Source organism: Somniosus microcephalus, chromosome 12, assembly GCF_052327205.1.
Source record: "Somniosus microcephalus isolate GS21.2 chromosome 12, FLI_Smic_1.0, whole genome shotgun sequence".
Lineage (NCBI taxonomy): Eukaryota > Metazoa > Chordata > Chondrichthyes > Squaliformes > Somniosidae > Somniosus > Somniosus microcephalus.
In genome coordinates this window covers 104590758-104613676 of record NC_140998.1, presented here as the reverse complement: position 1 = coordinate 104613676, position 22919 = coordinate 104590758, and the positions used below count along the sequence as shown (strand labels likewise).

The following is a 22919-nucleotide window of genomic DNA, read 5'->3' as shown; positions in this document are numbered from 1 at the left end:
TTCTACAGTTTCAGCTTGATTTGGCTAGTTTTAAAGTCAAACATACTTGTACCTGCATAGGATTTTTAAAATCCTATGCTCAAAAACAGCTTTGACTTAAGTTTCAAACAGCTATGTTTTCAACAGTACAACTGTGCACATGTAAACTTCTTACGCACTACTGCAGTGAGTGAAGTGCAAATGGCTTGGCGGAGGGGAAAATAACAGGGAAATTAAACCATACCCTCAAATCTCAAACTCACTTCACATTATATCAATTAAAAATCAGCAGAACATAGCAGAAGACTTTCAAAGTTGGATGCAGGCTTATCGAGCCTATATTTAAATGCCCAAGGTATGTAGTAAAAATGAAGGAAAATTAAATCTGAAATTTCAGCATAACTAAGTTAATTAAGAGCATCAGTTCACAAATGTTAACAATTACACAAGAGCATTCAATAACTTATGTTCCATATAAAACCCTGTAAAATACTTAAGATAATGCATTACAGTGACACCCTCTCCCTAGTTGAGCATGCAGGTGGCTTTATGCCAGTTCTGTGCTACTCTGTGCCAATGAAGGTAATCAAAAACAGTCCCAAGACTTTTTTCAATACTGCCCTCCTACCAAGGAAGCATCCAGCTACATTCAACATGTCCTCTCCTCTCTTCTTCATGCCACCCCCCCATCCCTCTCCCACACCAACTCGACAAAAAAACGGAACTGGATATGTTGGGGGGGGGGGGGGGGGGGGGGGGGAGATTTAAACACAGACTCACATCCAACAAGCATTAACCTGCAACTTATCAGTGAAAATCTGAACCTCTTCTGCATCAGCTCCTCTTGTATAATACAACCACCACTAATTTTCATTCTGGTTTCTTTGCTGGGACAAGCAAAGGGAACCTTGGATGACAAGGGATATACAAAAATGCATTAGGAAAAAAAGGGGGGCTTTTGGCAGTTACAAAAGACTAAAGACGGAGGAAGCCCTAGAGGAGTGTAAAAAGTGCAGAGGCATACTTAAAAAAGAAATTAGGAGAGCAAGGAGGGGCCATGAAATAACACTGGCGAGCAAAATAAAGGAAAATCCTAAGATGTTTTAAGTATATTAAGGGCAAGAGGATAACCAGGGAAAGGGTAGGGCCCATTAGGGACCAAAGTGGCAATCTGTGTGTAGAGCCAGATGATGTAGGCGGGGTTTTAAATGAATTTTTTGCATCTGTGTTCACTATGGAGAAAGACGATGTAGACATAGAAATCGGGCAAGGGGACTGTGACATGCTTGAACATATTAGCATCAAGAGGGAGGAGGTACTAGCAGTTTTAGCAGGCCAAAAAGTGGATAAATCCCCAGGCCCGGACGAGATGTATCCCAGGCTGTTGTGTGAGGCAAAGGAGGAGATTGCAGGGGCTCTGACACAAATTTTCAGAACCTCTCTGGCCACAGGGGATGTACCAGAGGACTGGAGAACAGCTAACGTAGTACCATTATTCAAGAAGGGTAGCAGGGATAAACCAGGGAATTACAGGCCAGTGAGCCTAACATCTGTGGTAGGGAAATTATTGGAAAAAATTCTGAGGGACAAAATTAGTCTCCACTTGGAGAGGCAAGGATTAATCGGGGATAGTCAGCATGGCTTTGTCAAGGGTAAATCACGTCTGACCAATCTGATTGAATTTTTCGAGGGGGTGACTAGGTGTGTGGATGAGGGAAATGCTGTGGATGTGGTTTACATGGACTTCAGTAAAGCTTTTGACAAAGTCCCGCATAGGAGACTGGTCAAGAAGGTAAGAGCCCATGGGATCCAGGGTGCCTTGGCGCGTTGGATCCTAAACTGGCTGAGTGGCAGGAGGCAGAGGGTGATGGTCGAAGGTTGCTTTTGTGACTGGAAGCCTGTGTCCAGTGGGGTACCTCAGGGATCGGTGCTGGGTCCCTTGCTGTTTGTGATCTACATAAATGATTTGGATGAGAATGTAAAAGGTATGATCAGTAAGTTCGCAGATGACACGAAAATTGGTGGGGTGGTAAATTGCGAGGAGGAAAGCCTCAGGCTACAGGACGATATAAACGGGTTGGTCAGATGGGCGGAAAAGTGGCAAATGGAATTTAACCCTGAAAAGTGTGAGGTGATGCATTTTGGACGGACAAATAAGGCAAGGGAATACACAATGAGTGGTAGGACCCTAGGAAGTAACATAGAAAACATAGAGATAGGAACAGGAGTAGGCCATTCGGCCCTTCGAGCCTGCTCCGCCATTCAATGAGATCATGGCTGATCTTCGTCTGAGATCATAGCTGATCTTACCAGTTCAGTACCCCGTCCCCGCCTTTTCTCCGTAACCCTTAATCCCCTTAGCCTTCAGAAATATATCCAATTCTCTCTTGACAATATTTATTGAATTAGCCTTCACAGCCCTGTGGCAGGGAATTCCACAGGCTCACCACTCTGAGTGAAGAAATTCTTCCTCATCTCTGTTTTAAATGATTTGCCCGCTATTTTTAGACTGTGGCCCCTGGTTCTGTGCTCCCCTGCCATTGGAAACATTCTCTCTGAATTCAGCCTGTCCAGGCCTGCCATAGTACAGAGGGTCAGAGGGACCTTGGTGTACATGTACATAGATCCCTGAAGGCAGCGGAACAGGTAGATAAGGTGGTTAAAAAGGCATATGGGATACTTATATTCTATGCCTCGGCTAATGAAGGCAAGAGCAGGGAGGTTATGATGGAGCTGTACAAAACGCTGGTGAGGCCACAGCTGGAGTACTGTGTGCAGTTCTGGTCACCTCACTATAGGAAGGATGTGATTGCTTTGGAGAGGGTGCAGAGAAGATTCACCAGGATGTTACCTGGGGTGGAGCGCCTCAGCTATGAAGAAAGACTAAACAGGCTGGGGTTGTTTTCCTTGGAGCAAAGGCAGCTGAGGGGGGACCTGATTGAGGTGTACAAAATGATGAGGGGCATAGATAGGGTAGATAAAGAGGAACTTTTCCCCTTAGTAGGGGGGTCAATAACAAGGGGGCATAGATTCAAGGTAAGGGGCAGGAGGTTTAGAGGGGATTTGAGGAGGAACTTTTTCACCCAGAGGGTGGTTGGAATCTGGAACTCACTGCCTGAAAGGGTGGTAGAGGCAGGAACCCTCACAACATTCAAGAAGCATTTGGATGAGCACTTGAAATGCCATTGCATACAAGGCTATGGGCCAAATGCTGAAATGGGATTAGACTGGACAGGGATTGATGGATGGCGCAGACACGATGGGCCGAAGGGCCTCTTTCTGTGCTGTATAACTCTATGACTCAGCTATCAGAGATCCAGTCACACTTATCCAACATTATTTTTTTCTTCAACCTAAAGTTTTTTTTAAATATCACAGGACTAGCATATAAGGGTGCCCTAGAGGCTGTGTTAAATCAGAATAAATACAGGTAGTTAAGAAATAGGAATGGTTAGGTAACAGGGATCCAGGTGACCACCATCTACGTGTAAATGACATTACTGTGAGCTAGGAGCCTCACTCACAAACAAACCCCACTGTCTGCAACAGTGGATGTTATGCAAATGCAGTTGCACTTGCAGGCATAAAATCCATGCTGCACCGCCTGCAACAAGTATAATTAGAGGAACCGTGGATTCCCTTCATTAAATTGCATTGGTAATTTGCCCATACTGAAAACTTTACAGAATTGTCCCTCGACTCTGCTCTGTCATGTCTCGCTACCTGTGAAGATGGTTGTATGTAAAATCACCACATTAAGAAAGGTGAAACTAATAGGATACTAAATGCACCAAACTGCTTTTTATACTGGGTGAAGTCAAGCAATTATTATTTGGATCAGGCGTGAACGTCTGAACACACATCTACTGAAGTTATATTTCATTTATAAATGTATGCTCCAAGGATGCCTGTATAGTTTTTAAAAAGTTACTAGTTGCAATTCTTACTCTTCAATGCACTGGAGGAAACAGGAAAAACTTGGGACTTGTTTGTTGGACAGTCACCTTTATTTTATACTGAAAGCAGACATTTTGTACGAACCTTCCTCCCGCTTCTAACCTTTACAAAGTGCAGCCTAGCAGCGCTCTTGTGTAATGGTTAACCCCGACAACCACCCCATGCAACAGCAATAAAATGACAAACACTTTAAAAGGATACTGAATATGGTCCTTTCCCAGGGCTCCAGCATGTACAGTGCTGTAACCAACAGGTACTGGTAGTAAAGCCAAGACATCCGTTTCCACGCTGTGCCCAGCGTCATGGTCACTGGTTTGGTTTCCTCCAAAAATTGCAAGCTAGAGAGAATACAGACATGGCATTAGTCATTAGCCCTCCATTCATTGGGACAGTTGCCACATCACTCTTTAACCCAAAGTGCAAGTTGTGGGGGTGGGGAATTCTTTGCATAAGGCCAAACAAAAAATGCAAAGAGCTTAAGCTATTCGCACTCCAATGTCATCTGTCTGGCATGATTATTTGGGTGAAAATTCATGAGTTAGTCATGGTAAAAATGTCAAATAATGAAATAGCAAAAACCAGTCAGGCAGGTTTTGTAGTAACCAAACTACAGTTTGCTATGTTTTTATACCAACAATAACAGAGGTCCATATAAATATATGTTCCAAAGACATTTGTACTCTCTTTAAAATGCCAACAGTTGTGAATCTTCAATCCACTGGAGGAAACTGGAGTGACTTGGGATTGTTTGTTAGACAAGACACACTTACTTTACACAGTGGACTTTTTATTCAGACTTATCTCCAACTTCTAACCTTTACAAGCAAAGCTGCCAGTCATCCCAGCATCTGCATTTATTGGGTTTACATGCAGTGTTTTTGTCTGTGATCTCCTGACACGGCAATAGGTGCTTGTGTTGCAAGATGGAGTTTGCCCTGTCCCAGGGCTTGGTGGAACAGGTTGCTATAGACACTGTATTTTGGAGGGGGGTGGGGAAGAGGAAATGGGAAAGAGAGACTGTTTGAGCCTCAGAGGGCTATTTTGGCAGCGTCAATGTGGGTCTCAACTGGAGGATGGAAATAGAAAAGGGCAGGACTGCTGGAAATGGGAGATATGTGTCAGCCAAGTGCACTTCCACCGAGAGCCAGCAACACTGTATTTTAATCCTGATCAGCAAGTCAGTTGTTTCTATCCGTGGATTTTTTTTTCATTAGTGCCACTCACTTTGCTCATCTGTGGCTCTGTGCTTGGGAGCAGGAGGCCGAGTTGATGTCAGGGCTTGGTGTGCCTACATTACAGAGCAGCATAGAGAGTGGCAGTGGTCCGCAGACCGATTGAAAAGGCAGTCCATAGATTTGTTGATTGGTTTGCTGGACGTGAGCTCTTCACAAAAAAAGGCTTTATGAGAAAGGTCCTTTGACCCATTTGATCCTTTCTACTAGAACACAAACCCTACCCTCTTCCCATTACAGCATCTAGCCGTTTATGAGTCCACTCTTCCTGGGAGCCAGCTGTTGATTGCCCTCATGACACCTGCACTAAATTTGCCCTTCATAATTTTCAACCTAAGCCTTCTCATCTTGCCACTCTGGTAGCTGAAAGTAATATTTCAGATTTACTTTCTCAACCTTTTTAAACACGTTATATACTGGTACGGTCTCCTCCTAGATGTGTTTTCCAGGCTGAAGAAGCTTTGTTCATTCCTCAGCTCTTTCCCCAAACACAGGGGATCAGCCTTCTTGATTTCCTCTACACAGCCTCAAGGGCCATTATGAACCTTATATGTCACAGTGCCCAAACCTGTGCACAGTATAGTGGCCTGACTAGGGCACGAGATTTGAACTCAACTAATTTGGCTATATAACAGCATCCAATTTGCTTTGTTTGTTGCTACTTCAGAGTTTGGACATGGTGAGTGATGTTAAGCTCACCTTTGGCAAGTCCTATCGCACCCCTAGAGTACAGGTAGACTATCTTTTATCCGAAAACCTTGGGACCAGCCGTGTTTCGGTTTTCGGAGAATTTCGGATTTCGGAAGGTGGGTCGGCAGGGGTCCGCGGGGGGGGTCGGCGGGGGGGGGGTCGTGCGCACGACCCCCGCCGACGCCGACCCCCGCCGACTTACGGTCGGGGTCGGCAGGGGGTCGTGCGCACGACTTACGCTGACGCTCAGCGTAAGTCGGCAGGGGTCGGGGTCGGCAGGGGGGGGGGGTCCGCGGGGGGGGGTCGTGCGCACGACTTACGCTGGACTTACGCTGACCGAAAAAACCTTCGGTTTTTAGAGGGTTTCGGTTTTCGGAAGTCCGGATAAAGGGTAGTCTACCTGTATATGTGACTCCTATGCTTACTTCCAATGTTTAGTACTATGCATCTGTCTGTATTGAACTTAACTTGCCAGGAATCAGCCCGCTGTAAAACCAGTAGAATTGTCTTAGTAAGATTGTAGCTGCCTCCTCTGTGCCAACAGACCCCTTAGTTTGGCATAATCTGCATATTTAACTGGCATGCATTCAGACTGCAATTCCAGATCATTTGGGTATACCTCACCTTCCAGGACTTACTGAAATTACAGGATCTGTGACAACAACAATTTGTATTTATATACAGTAGTGCCTTTAAAGTAGTAAAATGTCCCAAGGCACTTCACAGGTTTGATTATCAAACGAAATTTGACACCAAGCCACATAACGAGATAATAGATCAGATGACCAAAAGCTTGGTCAAAGAGGTAGATTTTAAAGGGCATCTTAAAGAAGGAGGGGCTTAGGGAGGAAATTTCAGAGCCTAGGACTCAGGCAGCTAAAGGCACAGCCGCCAATGGTGGAGCAATTAAAATCGGGGATGCACAAGAGGCCAGAATTGGAGGCGTGCAGAGATCTCAGGGGGTTGTGGGGCTGGAGGAGATTAGAGGTAGGGAGGGGCGAGGCCATGGAGGGATTTGAAAACAAGGATGAGAATTTTAAAATGAAGGAGTTGTCGGACTGGAGCCAATGTAGGTCAGCGAGCACAGGGGTGAGGGGTGAATGGGACTTGGTGCCAGTTAGGACACGGGCAGCAGGGTTTTGGATTAGTTCAAGTTTATGGAGGGTAGAAGATGGGAGGCTGTTCAGCATAGCATTGGAATAGTCAAGTCTAGAGCTAACAAAGGCTTGGATGAGGGTTTCAGCATCAGATCAGCTGATGCAAGGACAAAGATGGGCAATATTACGGAGTTGGAAGTAGGCAGTCTTGGCGATGGAGCGGATGTGTGGTCAGAAGCTCACCTAAGGGACAAATAGGATGCCAAGGTTGTGAACAGTGTGGTTCAGCCTCACGACAGTTGCGAGAGAGAGGGATGGAGTCAATGTCTAGGGAACAGAGTTTGTGATGGGGACAGAAGACAATGGCTTTGGTCTTCCCAATATTTAGTTGGAGGAAATTTCTGCTCGTGCAGTACTGGATGTTGGACAAGCAGTGTGACAAATCAAAGACAGGGGACGAGTCGAGAGAGGTGGTGGTAAAGTAGAGCTGGATGTCGTCAACGTACATGTGGAAACTGACGGTGTTTTCGGATGACGTCGCCGAGGGGCAGCATGCAGATGAAAAATAGGAGGGGACCAAGGACAGATGCTTGGGTGGGGACTCCAGAGGTAATGGTGAGAGAGCAGGAAGAGAAACCATTGCAGGCTACAATTGGATAGATAAGAATGGAACCAGGCAAGGACAGTCCCACCCAGCTGGACAACGGAGGAGAGGCGTTGGAGGAGGATGGTGCGGTCAACCATGTCAAAGGTTGCAAACAGGTCGAGAAGGATAAGGAGGGATAGCTTACCACGGTCACAGTCACATAGAATGTCATTTGTGACTTTGACAAGGGCTGCTTCAGTGCAATGTCAGAGGCAGAAACTAGATGGGGGTTGCAGGAAAGATGAGCATGGATTTCAGAGGCAATAATATCTTCAAGGACTTGGGAGAGGAAATGGAGATTTGAGATGGGACAGAAGTTTGCAAGAAGAGGGGTCAAGGGTGGGTTTTTTGAGGAGGGGAGTGATGATGGCAGAAATGAAGAGGAGGGGGACAGTACCCAAGGGGAGGGAACCGTTAACAATATCAGATAGCACGGGGGCCAGGAGGGAAGTTGGGTGCTCAGCAGTTTGGTGGGAATAGGGTCGAGCGAGCAGGAGGTGGGTCTCATGGACAAATGAGCTCAGAGAGGGCATATGGGGAGATGAGAGAGAAAGGTAAAGGTTCAGGGCTAGAACAGGGGAGAACCTTAGGGAAAGTTTGGCTTGGTGGGCTAGGGGAAGGGAGGGAAGCAGCAGAGGCAGCTGAACAGTATGTTGACAGGTGCATACTAGAGACTTGAAATTAGAAGGAAACATGGCCATAGCCATGTTTCCCACCCATTTGACTGCAGGATCACTGGACACAGAGGCAGCCCATTAGGCCCCAGCATCTAAATGACAGCAGAGCAGGTACTGACACAAAACACAGAACGCCCATGCAAGTTTTCCCATAGCATGGTCCTGAACAGGTCCCATCAAGAAAGAGAGCGTTTCTTGAATAATTTATTTTTTATTTTCATGTAACATCCTTTATCACTACTACAGCAGGCTCTATGAGCTACTGCTGCTGCAGGTTTCCACCCAGAGTGGCATGACTCCTCAGAAGAGACTGCAGAGATGCCTCCCATACATAATGACTGAGGCTGGAAATACAGCTGGGGGCACCTGAAGGATGAGTAGCAGTGCCTGCTTGCCTCAGTACAAATGACCAAAGGGGAGCTTAGGCTATAAAGTCTCATTTATATTCAGGTGCCATCCCAGCTATATTATTCTATATTCTCACACCTTTAGTAAATTAACAATGAATATCATCACTGAGGAAGGAAACAGGAATGATAAAAACACAGGCTGAAACAGGGAGTAAATAATAGATATACGCACTAGCCTAGCTCACAGCGAGAGGCTCTTACTCTGGGCATCTCCTTTGGCATAGCTAAAGCCGGCAGGAAGTTTAAAAAATAAACTCAATTTTCTGTGGAGGAATGGTTTTAAAGAAAACAAGTTTATAAAAGTAAATTTTGTGTAAAGGTAGTATATATTTATGTCACTCCTTCGGTGGGTGATCATATGAAAAGTACTTTAAATCAAATTAGTCATGAAACAGGTCAGGTTTAGAATAGTTATGGAAAAGGACAAGGAACAATCAAGCGTCAAAATACTTAACTGGAGGAGGACTAATTTCAGGGAGTTGAAATAGAATCCAGCCCAGGTGGATTAGAATCGAAAATTGGTAGACAAAACAGTAACTGAACAATGGGAAGACTTCAAAGAAGAGATGGTCTGGGTACAGAGTAGACAGAGAGCCAGCATGGATTTGTAAAGGGTTGGTTATGCCAGACAACCCTGATTTAATTTTTTTGACGAGGTGACTAAAGTAGTGGGCAGGGAAATGTCTATGGATGTTAGTTATATGGACTTCCAGAAGGTATTCGATAAAGTCCCTCATAAGGGACTGTTAACTAAAGCTGAAGCTTATGGAATTGAGGACAAATTGTTGACCTGGTTAGAAGATTGGCTGAGCGGCAGGAGACAGAGTAGGGATAGTGGGCAGGTACTCAAATTGGCAGATATGATTAGTGGCATCCCACAGGGATCCGAGTTGGGGCCTCAACTATTCACCGTATTTATTAATAACTTAGATGACAGAATAGAGAGCATTGTAAGCAGTGTAGATGGAAGCATAACATTACAAAGATATTAATAGATTAAGTGAATGGGCAAAACTGTGACAAATGGATTTCAATGTCGACAAGTGCCAGGTCATCCACTTTGAACCTAAAAAGGATAGATCAGAGTGCTTTCTAAATAGTGAAAAGCTAGAAACAGCAGAGGTCCAAAGAGACTTAGGGGACCATGTAGATAGAGCATTAAAATGTCAGAAAATAACAGAAAATGCTGGAAACATTCAGCCGGTCAGGCACCATCCTTGGAGAGAAACAGAGTTAACATTTTAGGTCTGTGACCCTTCTGCCTGACCTATTGAGTGTTTCCAGCATTTTCTGCTGTTATTTGAGATTTCCAGCATCCGCAGTATTTTGCTATTGTATTAAAATGTCATAGATAGGTGCAAAAAATAATCAAAAAGGGTAATGGAATGCTGGCCTTTAAACCTAGAGGATTAGAATACAAAGGGGTCGAAGTTATGCTGCAGCTATACAAAGCCTTGGTTAGACCAAACCCGAGTACTGTGTTTAGTTCTGGGCACCGCACCTTAGGAAGGATATATATGCCTTGGAGGAAGTGCAGCGTAGAGTTACTAGAATGATACCTGGACTCGAAGAATTATATTACGAGGAAAGATTACACAAACAAGGGTTGTATTTTCTGGATTAAGGGGTGATTTGATCGAAGTTTTCAATTAGGCAACATAACCTAAAAATTAGAGCCAGGCCTTTCAGGAGTGAAGTTAGGAAACACTTCCGACACACAAAGGGTGATAAAAGTTTGGAACTCTCTCTTCCGCAAACGTCAGGTGATGCTGGGTCAATTGTTAATTTTAAATTTGAGATTGATAGGTTTCTGTTAACCAAGGGTATTAAGGGATATGGGGCAAAGGCAGCATATGGAGTTAAGTCACAGATCAACCATGTTCTCATTGAATGGCGGAATAGGCGGAGGGGCTAAATGGTCTACTCCTGTTCTTAGACACATTCTCATGAGGAGGAAAGGAAGGGCATCCAAAGCTAGAGCTCACTGGATGACTGAAGGTACAGAGATTTAAATGAAATAGAAAAAGGAGGCTTATGACAAATGTAAGGTTCAAAATACAGTAGAGAACCAAGCTGAATACAGAAAGTACAGAGGAGATCTAAAAAAGAGAGTAAGAGGCGCAAAGATAGAGTACGAGAATAGATTAGCGGCTAACTTAAAAGGGAACCCAAAAAGTCTTTTATAAACATATTAATAGTAAAAGGGTAGTCAAAGGTAGGGTGGGCAGGTTAGGGACCAAAAAGGAGATCTTGTGGAGGCAAAGGGCATGGTTGAGGTACTAAATGAGTACTTTGCATTTATGCTTCACTAGAGAAGAGGATGCTGCCAATGTAGCAGTAAAGGAGGAGGTAGTAACCATATTGGGTAGGATAAAAATTGATAGAGGTACTTAAAAGATTGGCACCAGTGCGGATGGGATACATCCTAGGTTACTGAGGGAAATAAGGGTAATTGTGGAGGCTCTGGCCACAATTTTCCAATCCTTCTTAGATATGGGAGTGGTGCCAGAGGACTGGAGGACTGCAAACTTTACAACCCTGTTCAATAAAGGGGAGAGGGATAAATCTGGCAATTACAGGCCAGACAGCCCAACGTCAGTAGTGGGGAAACCTATAGAGACAATATTTCGGCACAAAATTAATTGGCACTTGGAAAAGTGTGGGCTAATAAATGTCAGCATGGATTTGTTAAAGGCAAATCATGTTTGACTAACTTGATTTGAGTTCTTTGATGAAGTAACAAACAGGGTTGATGAGGGTAGTGCAGCTGATGTGTATATGAACTTTCAAAAAGGCGTTTGATAAAGTACCATATAATAGACTTGTTAGCAAAATTAAAGGGATTAAATGAACAGGGGCAGCATGGATACTACATTGGCTGTGGGGCAGAAAGCAGACAGTAGTGGTGAACGGTTGTTTTTAAGACCGCAGGGAAGTATACAGTGGTGTTCCCATGGGGTCGGTATTTGAATCACTGCTCTTTTTGATATATGTTAATGACTTGAACTTGGGTATACAGAACATAATTTCAAAGTTTGCAGATGACACAAAACTCATATGTAGTAAGCAATGAGGAGGATAGTAACAGACTTCAGGAGGACACAGACAGTCTGGTGAAATGGGCAGACACAAAGCAGATGAAGTTTAACACAGAGAAATGTGAAGTGAGGAAGAATATAAACTAAATGGTACCATTTTAAAGGGGGTGCAGGAACAGAGACCGGAGGGTGTATGTACACAAATCTTTAAAGGTGGCAGGGCAAGTTGAGAAGGCTGTTAAAAAGCATATAGGATCCTTAACTTTATTAATAGAGGCAGAGAGCACAAAAGCAAGGAAGTTATGCTAAACCTCTATAAAATAGCATCAGCTCTGGCTCAGTTGTTAGCACTCTCACCTGAGTCAGAAGGTTGTGGGTTCAAGTCCCACTTCAGGGACTTGAGCACAGAAATCTAGGCTAATACTCCAGTGCAGTACTGAGGAAGTGCTGCACTGTCGGAGGTGCCGTCTTTCAGATGAGACGTTAAACCGAGGCCCCGTCTGCCCTCAGGTGGACGTAAAAGATCCCACGGCACTATTTCAAAGAAGAGCAGGGGAGTTATCCCCAGTGTCCGAACCAATATTTATCCCTCAATCAACATCACTAAAAACAGATTTTCTGGTTATTATCACATTGCTGTTTATGGGAGCTTGCTGTGCGCAAATTGGCTGTTGCGCTTCCTACATTACAACAGTGACTACACTTCAAAAAGTACTTCAGTGGCTGTAAAATGGGACGTCCAGTGGTCGTGAAAGGCGCTATAGAAATGTAAGTCTGTCTTTCTTTTAAACCTTTATAAAATACTGGTTAGGCCTCAGCTGGAGTATTGTACTCAATTCAGTGCATCACACTTTAGGAAGGATGTCAAGGCGTTAGAGGGGATTGCAGAAGAAATTTACTAGAATGTTATCAGGGATTTGGGACTTCAGTTATGTGGAGAGGTTGAAGAAGCTGGGGTTGTTCTCCTTAGATCAGAGAAGGTTAAGAGGAGATTTAATAGAGGTGTTCAAAATCATGAAGAATTTTGATGGAGTAAATAAGGAGAAACTGTTTCCAGTGGCAGAAGGGTCAGTAACCAGAGGACACAGATTTAAGGTAATTGTAAAAAGAACCAGAGGCGACAAGAGGAAACATTTTTTCGCAGCGAGTCGTTGCGATCTGGAATGCACTGTCTGAAAGGGTGGTGGAAGAAGATTCATAGTAACTTTCAAAAGAGATTTGCATAAATACTTGAAGGGAAAAAAATTACAGGGCTATGGGGAAAGAGCAGGGGAGCGGGAATAATTGGATAGCTCCAAAGAGCCGGCACAGGCATGATGGGCCAAATGGCCTCCTTTCTTCTGTGCTGTATCATTCTATGATCCTATGAACACAATTACTTAAGAAATGAGCACTTAACATTCTTGTCAAAGTTATAAAATATTTTTGCAAAAATTAAGCTTTATAAACAAACAAATAAAGATACCCTATGTTCTGTTTGAAAGTTGTATTCTATTAAACTGCATGCCCATACAGTTAGTAAGAGCGATCCTGTAATGTCATACACCCATTGTTTTTAACAGTCTCTGCCTACAAGAACAACTCACTTAGTAACCTTGTATTTATCATAGCTGGTTACTCTTGTTTGGTCACATTTCTCTCATACTTCAGTGATGTACGAGAAACATTCATGGGTATTGGATCTCACCATGCAAAACTAGCAGCATTTCAGCAGACATGTATATCTCAAATCTCTAACCACTGTAAAAATGTAATATTTATAAAATTCATAATCAATATATGGGATCCTTTTGTTAGAGTTAAAAGTTACTGCATAGAACATTCATGTCTGCTTAGTTGGCATAACATCAGATCACTTATCAATATTTAAAATACCAATGATTTAAATTGATATTTAAAATATTGATCAAAATGCTTACAGTAATTGCTTTATATATTTCTTTAAATCATTTTCTTGGAAGTTTGTTTAATCTAGATGCGTTATGTCCCTCACCTTACTCTCTCCATCCTGCAGCTACATCAGCTAGTCAACACAGAGGTGCCGATATAACTTGGATCCGGCTTCCAAACACTGAAGCCACGAACTGATGACCACGTCTACTAGGTTGTCTCTCGGTATTTCTGCTTTGCACCAGGTTCAATACAACACCAGCAAGGTGCAAGTTTATAAATTTCTCTCAGTTCCTCGAAACACCTGGCCATTTTATAAACGTACTTTTGAATAATTTTGTTAGAAAAATTGTTGTGTATGTACCTTTAAGAGAATAACTAGTCTCAGACTGCAGTACCGGCAGTAACCACCCCTGTATAAAAGGCGCTAGTGAGCCTCTGTTGTTTTCAGTTTCACTATTGACTTCCATCAGTAAAGACTTGTTTTGTTCAACTCCTGCTGTCCGTGTCTCAATCATTCACGGACGTAATACTGGCGACGAGCAGATACGAACCAACCTACAGTCTGCACCACCTCCTGGGATCCATTCCTACAGCGAAGTGAGCAGAGGTCGAGGCCAGAAAAAGAAAGTAAGAGGCAGTAGAAACGGGCGTCGACCGTGGGCATCCGCCCGTGTTTGCAGAGTTGAAGATTGCTGGAGAAGCTGTCGGAAGCGGGGCCTGGTTCCCGTCGACGGTGCTTCAGCTAATCGGGCTGGTGGCAGGTAGTGCACTGATCCTTCCTGGGCTGCGGCGGTCGCGAACTCGAGCGGGTGGTTTGCAACGGGGCCGAGCAGCGTTGTCGGGAAGAGGGTGGAGCACACAGGGCGCGGCCGGTGCTACGAAGCCGGGCTGCGTATAGACCCGCGAAGAGGGAGGCAAGAGTCCCACAGGGTTGTTCCACGACGGGAAAATAATAATAAAAGTATTAAACGCGCAAGAAACCGCGAGGAGCTGCAGGTTGCAACGGAAACCGCGGAAAGCAGCGCTAACAACAGCGGGGAAGAAGGCAAAGCGCGGGAGGCGCCATCTTAAGCAACGGGGAAGGCGGCAAAGCCCGGGAGGCGCCATTTTAGATTTGCAAGATGCCGAAGACTGGCTGTATCACTGCTTTTGATAATACAATAGAGGACTAGACCACGTATGTGGAAAGAGTCGAGGTATATTTCGAGGCAAACGAAATAGCGGAGGAGAAAAAGGCATCGATATTGCTAAACTTAATGGGCGCTAGAACGTACGGCCTATTGCGGGACCTGATTACTCCAGCCAAACCGAAGGCGAAAAGTTTTAACGAAATTGTTGCTGTCCTACAGGAACACCTAAACCCTGCACCGCTGTTGATAGCAGAAAGATTTAAATTCCACAGGAGAACTCAGCATAAAGATGAGAGCAATGCTGAGTGCCTTACGGAACTACGCAAGCTATCAAAGCACTGCCAGTTCGGAGCAGGACTGGCAGATACCCTACGGGACAAATTTATCTGTGGACTCCTGAGTGAAGGAACACAGAAGAAGTTACTCGCAGAAAAAGAGCTGACGCTAGATAAGGCTTTCAGCGTGGCAGTATCATATGAAGCAGCAGCCAGGGGAGCTGCAGAAATTCAACAAAAACCACAGGAATACGGCACCCACGAAATGACACGGGGATTTGCAAAATGTTATCGCTGCGGCAGAACTAACCATGACCAGAAGGACTGCTGGTCCAAAGACAAAATATGCAGGCAATGCGGGAAGATGGGACACATTGCACGAGTTTGCAGGTCTGGGAAGAAGACCAGCGACAACAAAAAGGCTACTAAGGAACCGTACAAGAAAGTACAAAAGATGACGGACAGTAGTTCCGAAGACCAGATGAGCGATAGTGAATCCGGGAACAGGAGACTAAGCTGTCTCAAACTTCACAATGTAATCGCAAGAGGATCACCGAACCATTTGGGTCACCCTCACGATAGCAGGGTCCCAAGTTAAAATGGAATTGGATACAGGATCAGCGCTAACCGTCATGAATCGACGAGACTACGAGCGGCTATTTTCACACATACCCTTGAGAGAGATATCCATCGTCTTGACGACATATACGGGGCAAAAAGTATACCCCAGAGGAAAAATAAGGGTGCCTGTCGAATACAACAGCAAGAAAATACGGAAATTGTATCTCTACATACTGCCAAATGGTGGACCACCGTTATTGGGATGGGAATGGATCAGGAAGATAAACTTAGATTGGCACTCCATTCATGCAATGACGGTGGACGGTAAAAAAGATGAAGACGTCACTCCTGGACGATTGTCAACAATCTTAGCTAACGCCAAAGAGGTATTTCAACAAGAACTGGGCACGCTTAAAGGCGTAACCGCCTCGATAAAAATAGAAGAGAATGCAGTTCCCAAGTTTTTCAAAGCAAGACCGGTACCATATGCAATTCGCCCAGCCGTCGAGGCAGAGCTGGAGAATCTGGAGAAGGCAGGCGTGTTGTCTAAGGTCGACTGGAGCGAGTGGGCGACACCCATCGTTCCTGTCATGAAGAAAACGTTAAGCAATAAGTCCAGGGAGCCAAGGAAGATTCGCATCTGTGGGGATTTCAAGGTGACGGTGAACCCAGTCCTTCACACAGTACAATATCCTCTTCCAAGGATAGAAGACATCTTCGCCTCACTGTCTGGAGGGAAGCGTTTTACAAAAATTGACCTAGCACAAGCATATTTGCAGATGGAGGTTGAAGAGTCCTCTAGGAAGTATCTCACGATAAACACTCACAAAGGTCTTTACCAGTATCATCGATTGGTATTCGGAGTAGCATCGGCTCCGGCGATATGGCAAAGAGCGATGGAACAAGTCCTGCAAGGGATTCCGGGGACTCAATGTTACTTGGACGACATCCTTGTGACAGGTGAAGATGACAGTGAACACCTTAACAACCTAGAACAGGTGCTCACTAGACTACGGGAACATGGGCTGCGAGCCAACCGCCCCAAGTGCGAATTTTTTAAGAAACAGATATCGTATTGTGACCACGTGATTGATAAAGAGGGGTTACATAAGTCCCCTGACAAAATTGAAGTGGTTGTTAAGGCCCCAGCGCCTGAAAATGTGTCGCAACTGAGGTCATTCCTCGGATTGGTGAATTACTACCATAAGTTTTTGCCGAATTTGTCGACAATTCTGCACCCACTGAACGCCCTGCTACGAACAGGGGTAGCATGGAAATGGAGCGATGATTGTAAGCGGGCCTTTCAGAAGAGTAAGGACTTCATCACTTCAAGGGAAGTATTGGCTCACTACAACCCAGCACTGCCGATCAGACTGGCGTGTGATGCGTCTCCCTACAGCATTGGGGCGGTACTGTCACATAAATTCCTTTATGGTTTAGAGAGGCCGATAGCTTTTGCGTCACGCTCGTTAACTTCTGCCGAGCGTAACTACGCCCAGATTGACAGAGAGGCCCTCAGCCTAGTGTGGGGGGTGAAGAAGTTCAATCACTACCTGCACGGTCAAAAATTTACTCTACTAACCGATCATCAACCTCTTGTCTCCATTTTCAACCCTCAGAAGGGCGTACCGATAATGACAGCACAACGGCTGCAGAGGTGGTCCCTTTTCCTAGGGGCACACCAATATGACGTCGAGTACAAAGGAACTAAACAGCATGGAAATGCTGATGGATTGTCACGCCTACCGTTGCCGACGGTGGAAGAAGAAGACCTTGCAGTGGATCCAATGGAGTTATTCCACTCGACCATAGTCGAATATCTCCCTGTGACAAATGCAAACATAGAAACGGAAACACGGAATGACCCGACACTATCACGGGTCTATGATTTAACGGTGAAGGGATGGCCAGCACATGGCGAACCACTGCTGCCAGCATTCTCGCCGAGAAGAGAACAGCTGTCAGTGTGCAGAGGAACCTTGATGTGTGGATCCAGAGTAGTAATTCCACCTAAGTTGACGGATAGAGTGCTCAATGAGCTTCATGAGGGTCATCTGGGTGGGGTAAAAATGAAGAACTTAGCCAGAGCGTTTGTGTGGTGGCCGGGAATCGATAGAGAAATCAAAGAGATGACCAAGAGCTGTGCAGGATGCCAGAAGGTCCAAAACACCCCACCACAAGCTCCTCTACATCCATGGGAGTGGCCCTCATCTCCATGGCAAAGGGTGCACATTGATTTTGCTGGTCCCTTCATGGACTCGATGTTTTTAATTGCGGTGGATGCACATTCAAAGTGGCCAGAGGTAATAAAAATGTCCTCAACCACCACGGAAAAAACTATCTCAGTTTTACGAACCATATTCGCCAGGAATGGGCTGCCTGAACAGATTTGCTCTGACAATGGACCACAGTTTGTGTCTGAAGAGTTCCGGAGGTTCTTAAAGAACAATGGTGTTAAGCATTACACATCTGCCCCATATCATCCAGCCACTAATGGATTGGCCGAGAGGTTTGTCCAAACATTCAAGAAGGCTATCAAGGCAATGTGTAATGAAGATATACCCCTACAACACAAGGTGGACAACTTCTTGTTTGCCTACCGGAATGCGACACATGCGGTTACCAACCAAACTCCAGCCATGATGTTCTTCAATCGAAGACTACGATGCGGCTTGGATTTGGTTAAGCCAAACGTCCGAAGAGATGTGGAGAACAGGCAGTTTCAGAATATGAATGAAAGGCCGACCAGGAGTTTTAAGATAGGTCAACCAGTTTTGGCCCGGGACTCGACCGCACTGAGAAATGGCAGCCAGGAACGATTTGTACACGGCAAGGACCTCTCATGTATACCGTGGACGTTGGGGAGAGCATTGTAAGACGCCATGCTGACCAGATTCTAGAGTCACTGGAAAACGTCAACTCCACACCACGATGATACACCTGGTAATGAAATCGACGTTCCAATTGCAGCTACCGCAGAACCGGTAATATTGGAAGATGAACCAAACGACGACATTGATCCCGACTCAACATTGCCAGAAGAACCTGATACCCCAAAGAGGCGTTATCCAGACAGAATCAGGAAGCCTCCTCAAAGACTGAACTTATAATTGCTTAAACTTAACCAATGTATCGAGCAACCGTAATTGTGACTGTAATTAGTTATCATTTAGTTGTTAAATGAATGTTATGTACTGTTTATCTAAAAGGGGAGGAATTGTTGTGTATGTACCTTTAAGAGAATAATAACTGGTCTCAGACTGCAGTACCGGCAGTGACCACCCCTGTATAAAAGGCACTAGTGAGCCTCTGTTGTTTTCAGTTTCACTATTGACTTCCATCAGTAAAGACTTGTTTTGTTCAACTCCTGCTGTCCGTGTCTCAATCATTCACGGACGTAATAAAAACCCAGGCAGCAGCATCGCTCCTAACAATAACATCTTAAACAGCCGGAAAGCCCTCTTCGTCACTGTTTATCGAGAGTGAGATAGTCAGAAATCTAACTCTGGTCACATCACTCTCTACAGTACAGTATCTGAAATATAACAGTGTGGTCATCCATTTTATCTCCTGGTCTCTCCCCTCATAACTTACTCAGATACACATGCAAATCAGTTATTGTGACTCGCAATGATTTGCTTTCACCCGAAAAGAAACAATCTCCACTCGATCCCACGTATTACAATAATAATCACATAGGCAGCAGTTTTCCAATACCTGGATAGCTTATTTGGAGGCACATGCATACTTTATTTCGCACAATTGTGGAAAAGTATTTGTACTTTTTGCTCAAATGGTTGGGTTCACATTCTTAATTAAATCAGAAATTTCACTCCTCTCAAAGGATGAAGCACCGGGATTTAACGTGCCAAAGCGACCATTGCAAGTTACAAAATGCTGAAACGACACTACACAGCCTTCAGGTCAGAGTCGGACTAAAGAAAGTCGAACTCGCTGGCCCTGGGCGAGCCGAATGTTGCCCGGTTGGCGCTGTGCGACACGGCAGCGGCAGTCACAGAGCAGGGAGACCGAGGCTCAGAGCCGCGATTCCCAGCACATCCCTGCCACCGAATGAAGCGCCGCACCGGGCAGCAGTTGAGAGAAACCTTCAGCCCGCCGCACTGGTGGCAGCCTCCCCGGCCCGAGCGTGGGTCCGGCGGGTGGCGAGCCCCAGGCCCAGCCTCCAAAGCCGGGGCGAGTCGGTGTAACCAAGGGCCGGGCTCGGCAGCAGGTGCGGTGAAGTGGCTGAACCAGGCCAGAGCCGAGGCCGGGGTCACAGTCTGCCCCCGGGGGAGGGGGACCGGTGCTTGGTCACCCCCAGCTCGATACTCTCCCTCCCTGCCCGTTTCCCTCCCGGGCAGTAGCCGCCTCACCACAACCACCGGGGCCCCGAAAATGACAGCCAACAAGCAGCGGCTACCTTGGTCCAGAGGCTTGGTGCCGGACATTACCTGTTCCGCTCCCTCCGCCTAGCCGCCCTCTTCCGTCCCTGAAGCGCGGCTCCGTCACAGCGCCGCCTGCAGCCCAGGAGCCACATTCCGCAAGAAGAACACCCAAAGTTCTGGCAATGCGTCCAGAGTTGGTCAGCACCTGGAAAATAACCTGTTACATCGGAGTTTGAGAGAAATTAAGCTTTACAAAAAAGCAATTAAAAAGGCTTTCAACAGATTCATTCAATAGATGGCAGGAATGACGTATGAGGAGAGATTGGGTCGATTGGGCTTGTTTTTGCTGGAGTTTAGAAGAATGAGAGGGGATCTCATTGAAACTTATAAAATTCTAACAGGACTAGACAGACTAGATGCAGGAAGGATGTTCCCGATGGCAGGGGAGTCCAGAACCAGGGGTCACAGTCTAAGGATAAGGGGTAAGCCATTTAGGACAGAGATGAGGAGGAATTTCTTCACCCAGAGAGTGGTGAACCTGTGGAATTCTCTACCACAGAAGGCAGTGGAGGCCAATTCATTAAATATATTCAAGAAGGAGTTAGATATATTTCTTAAGGCTAAAGGGATCAAGGGATATGGGGAGAAGGCAGGGACAGGGTACTGAATTTGGATGATCAGCCATGATCTCATTGAATAGCGGAGCAGGCTCGAGGGGCCGAATGGCCCACTCCTGCTCCTATCTTCTATGTTTCTATATTAGTGTCAGCCAGTGGCTCGGTACTCTCGCCTCGGAGTCAGAAGGTTGTGGGTTCTTTCCAGAGACTTCGAGCACAAGAATCCAGGCTGACACTCCAGTGCAGTACTGAGGGAGTGCTGCACTGTCGGAGGTGCTGTCTTTTGGATAAGATGTTAAACCCAGGCCCTGCCTGCTCTCGCAGGTGGACGTAAAAGATCCTGTGGCACTATTTTGAAGAAAAGCAGGGGAGTTGTCCCTAGTGTTGTAGTCAATATTTATCCCTCAATCAACTTCTAAAACAGATTAACTGGTCATTATCACATTGCTGTTTGTGGAAGCTTGCTGTGCGCAAATTGGCTGCTGCGTTTCCTACATTACAACAGTAACTACACTTCAAAAAGTGCTTCATTGGCTGTAAAGCACTTTGGGACATCTGGTGGTCATGAAAGGCGCTCTATAAATGCAAGTCTATCTTTATTCGTACTGAGGGGCCAGGTAGTTAAAGTAAGGACGGGGCTGTTAAGAGATTGTGAGAGTGATACATGTGCGTCTATGATTTATTATTTGTTGGATTCTTATTTGCCGCTCACAATGCAGCGTTTAAAATTGGACACTTCCGCGTGCTGTGGAGAAACACTTCCCAGATTGACGGATATCCACATCTCAGCACAAGCCCTTCACTTGTGTTGATTGCTGCCATTGTCCTCGATCAAGACATACCTTGCATCATTCAGAGAGGTTTGGAACACCTCAATGAGATTCTCAAGAAACACTCAAGCCATTCTATTCAAACATCTTATATGATTGACATAATAGGAATATTTTTTTAAAGATTAACTTTGACAGCAATATCTGACGTGAAGACTTGAGTCAGGCCTCAGAGGGCTTTAATGTTGTGGTTTAACACAGGATGCGTCTTTGTTTTTACATTTTGAGGAAATTAGTAAAAGTTGTAAATACTGTCAATATACTGTTTGCACTGAGTACTGTTCTTTTATCTATGATGGAAAAGGCCAACCCATACACCTGTGGCCAATTTAGGGAAAAAAATCTAGGAAATTCCACTGCAACTCCCTACCAACCAATTTGCTTTCCATACTAATATCTGACTGTCAATGCTACAAGATGAAAAATGACACAGTAACCTTCTGTGTGGCATTTTTTTTGAAGGCTTTCTTCAAATCAAGATATATGACATCAAAGGTCATCGACTTGAAACGTTGATTCTGTTTCTCTCTCCACAGATGCTGCCTGACCTCCTGAGTATTTCCAGCATTTTCTCTTTTTATTTCAGATTTCTAGCATCTGCAGTGTTTTGCTTTTGTATATGACATCAATTGGACTGCCATCATCCACTAATTTGGTCAGTTCCTTAAAGAACTGACTGGTTAGTGACACACGATTTCTGTTTCACAAAGCAATGTTAGGATTCTCTACTAGCTAGCAGCCTCTCCAGGTGATCATACATCCCATCCTTTATAATGCCTTCCATCATCCTCTCTACAACTGTTGCCAAACTAACTGGTCTATAATCTTAAGGTCTGATTTGTACCTAATCTTAAATATTGGAACCACCGGTGACTCTCTCCAGTCCATTGGAATGATTCCAGACCTCAGAGCTATTAAATTTAATGAGCCAATGCCTTGCATAATACTCCCACTTCCTTCAGCACCTTGGGGTAAATGTTATCAGGTCCACCGGCTTCAGTGCTTTATTTCTTGTTAAGACCATTTCTTTCTTTATTTGTACGATAAAAAGCTTTACCATCATTACAACATCTATCTATAACCCTTTCTCTAATGCCTTTTTTTGACATTTCTAATACTTGTGGCTTTAATTATCCATTTTGGCTTTACAGAAAATGCTGCAAATGCACAGTAATTTTTTTTATTATTTTGTGCATCTAAGGAGGTAGGTGGAAGGTTGTCTACTGTAAATGTATAACTACTAATCATTCTCCTGTGGCATTGCACATGGGGAGTTGAGACCAAGTTCAGTATTCAGGTTAGGCAGGGTTAGAGGCAGGAGAAAGGGAATGAGCAAAAGATGGGAAAAGGGGGAGAGGAATGGAGATGGAGAGAAAAGGGCAGTGGAGAGAAGAGGGAGAGAAGTGGGAAGCTAGAGAGAAGGTATTTAATTTTTATCCTCTACTAGTTTTAAAACTGAATACACAAACTCAGAAGTAAGGGATTCCCGGATGTCCTGCTGA

The 22919-nt window shown here is 44.9% G+C and overlaps 1 protein-coding gene across 4 annotated transcripts in view; it reads right to left on the bottom strand.

Moving 5' to 3' along the window:
- The window catches only part of sptssa (serine palmitoyltransferase, small subunit A), a 31211-nt gene extending 11048 nt beyond the window's left edge, over nt 1–20163 (bottom strand). The window contains exons 1-2 of one of the 4 annotated variants that reach the window (XM_086003374.1): nt 20037–20163; nt 4138–4274 (exon numbers count right to left, since the gene is read on the bottom strand). In XM_086003374.1, coding sequence (XP_085859500.1) covers nt 4138–4274; nt 20037–20122 — 223 coding nt within the window. In that variant the 5' untranslated portion in view covers nt 20123–20163. Of the gene's footprint in view, nt 1–4137; nt 4275–12083; nt 12107–19958; nt 19980–20005 lie in introns of those variants that run through there. The other 3 variants (XM_086003375.1, XM_086003377.1, XM_086003378.1) reach the window with 3 other exon arrangements.
- Nucleotides 20164–22919: the final 2756 nt, after the last annotated feature.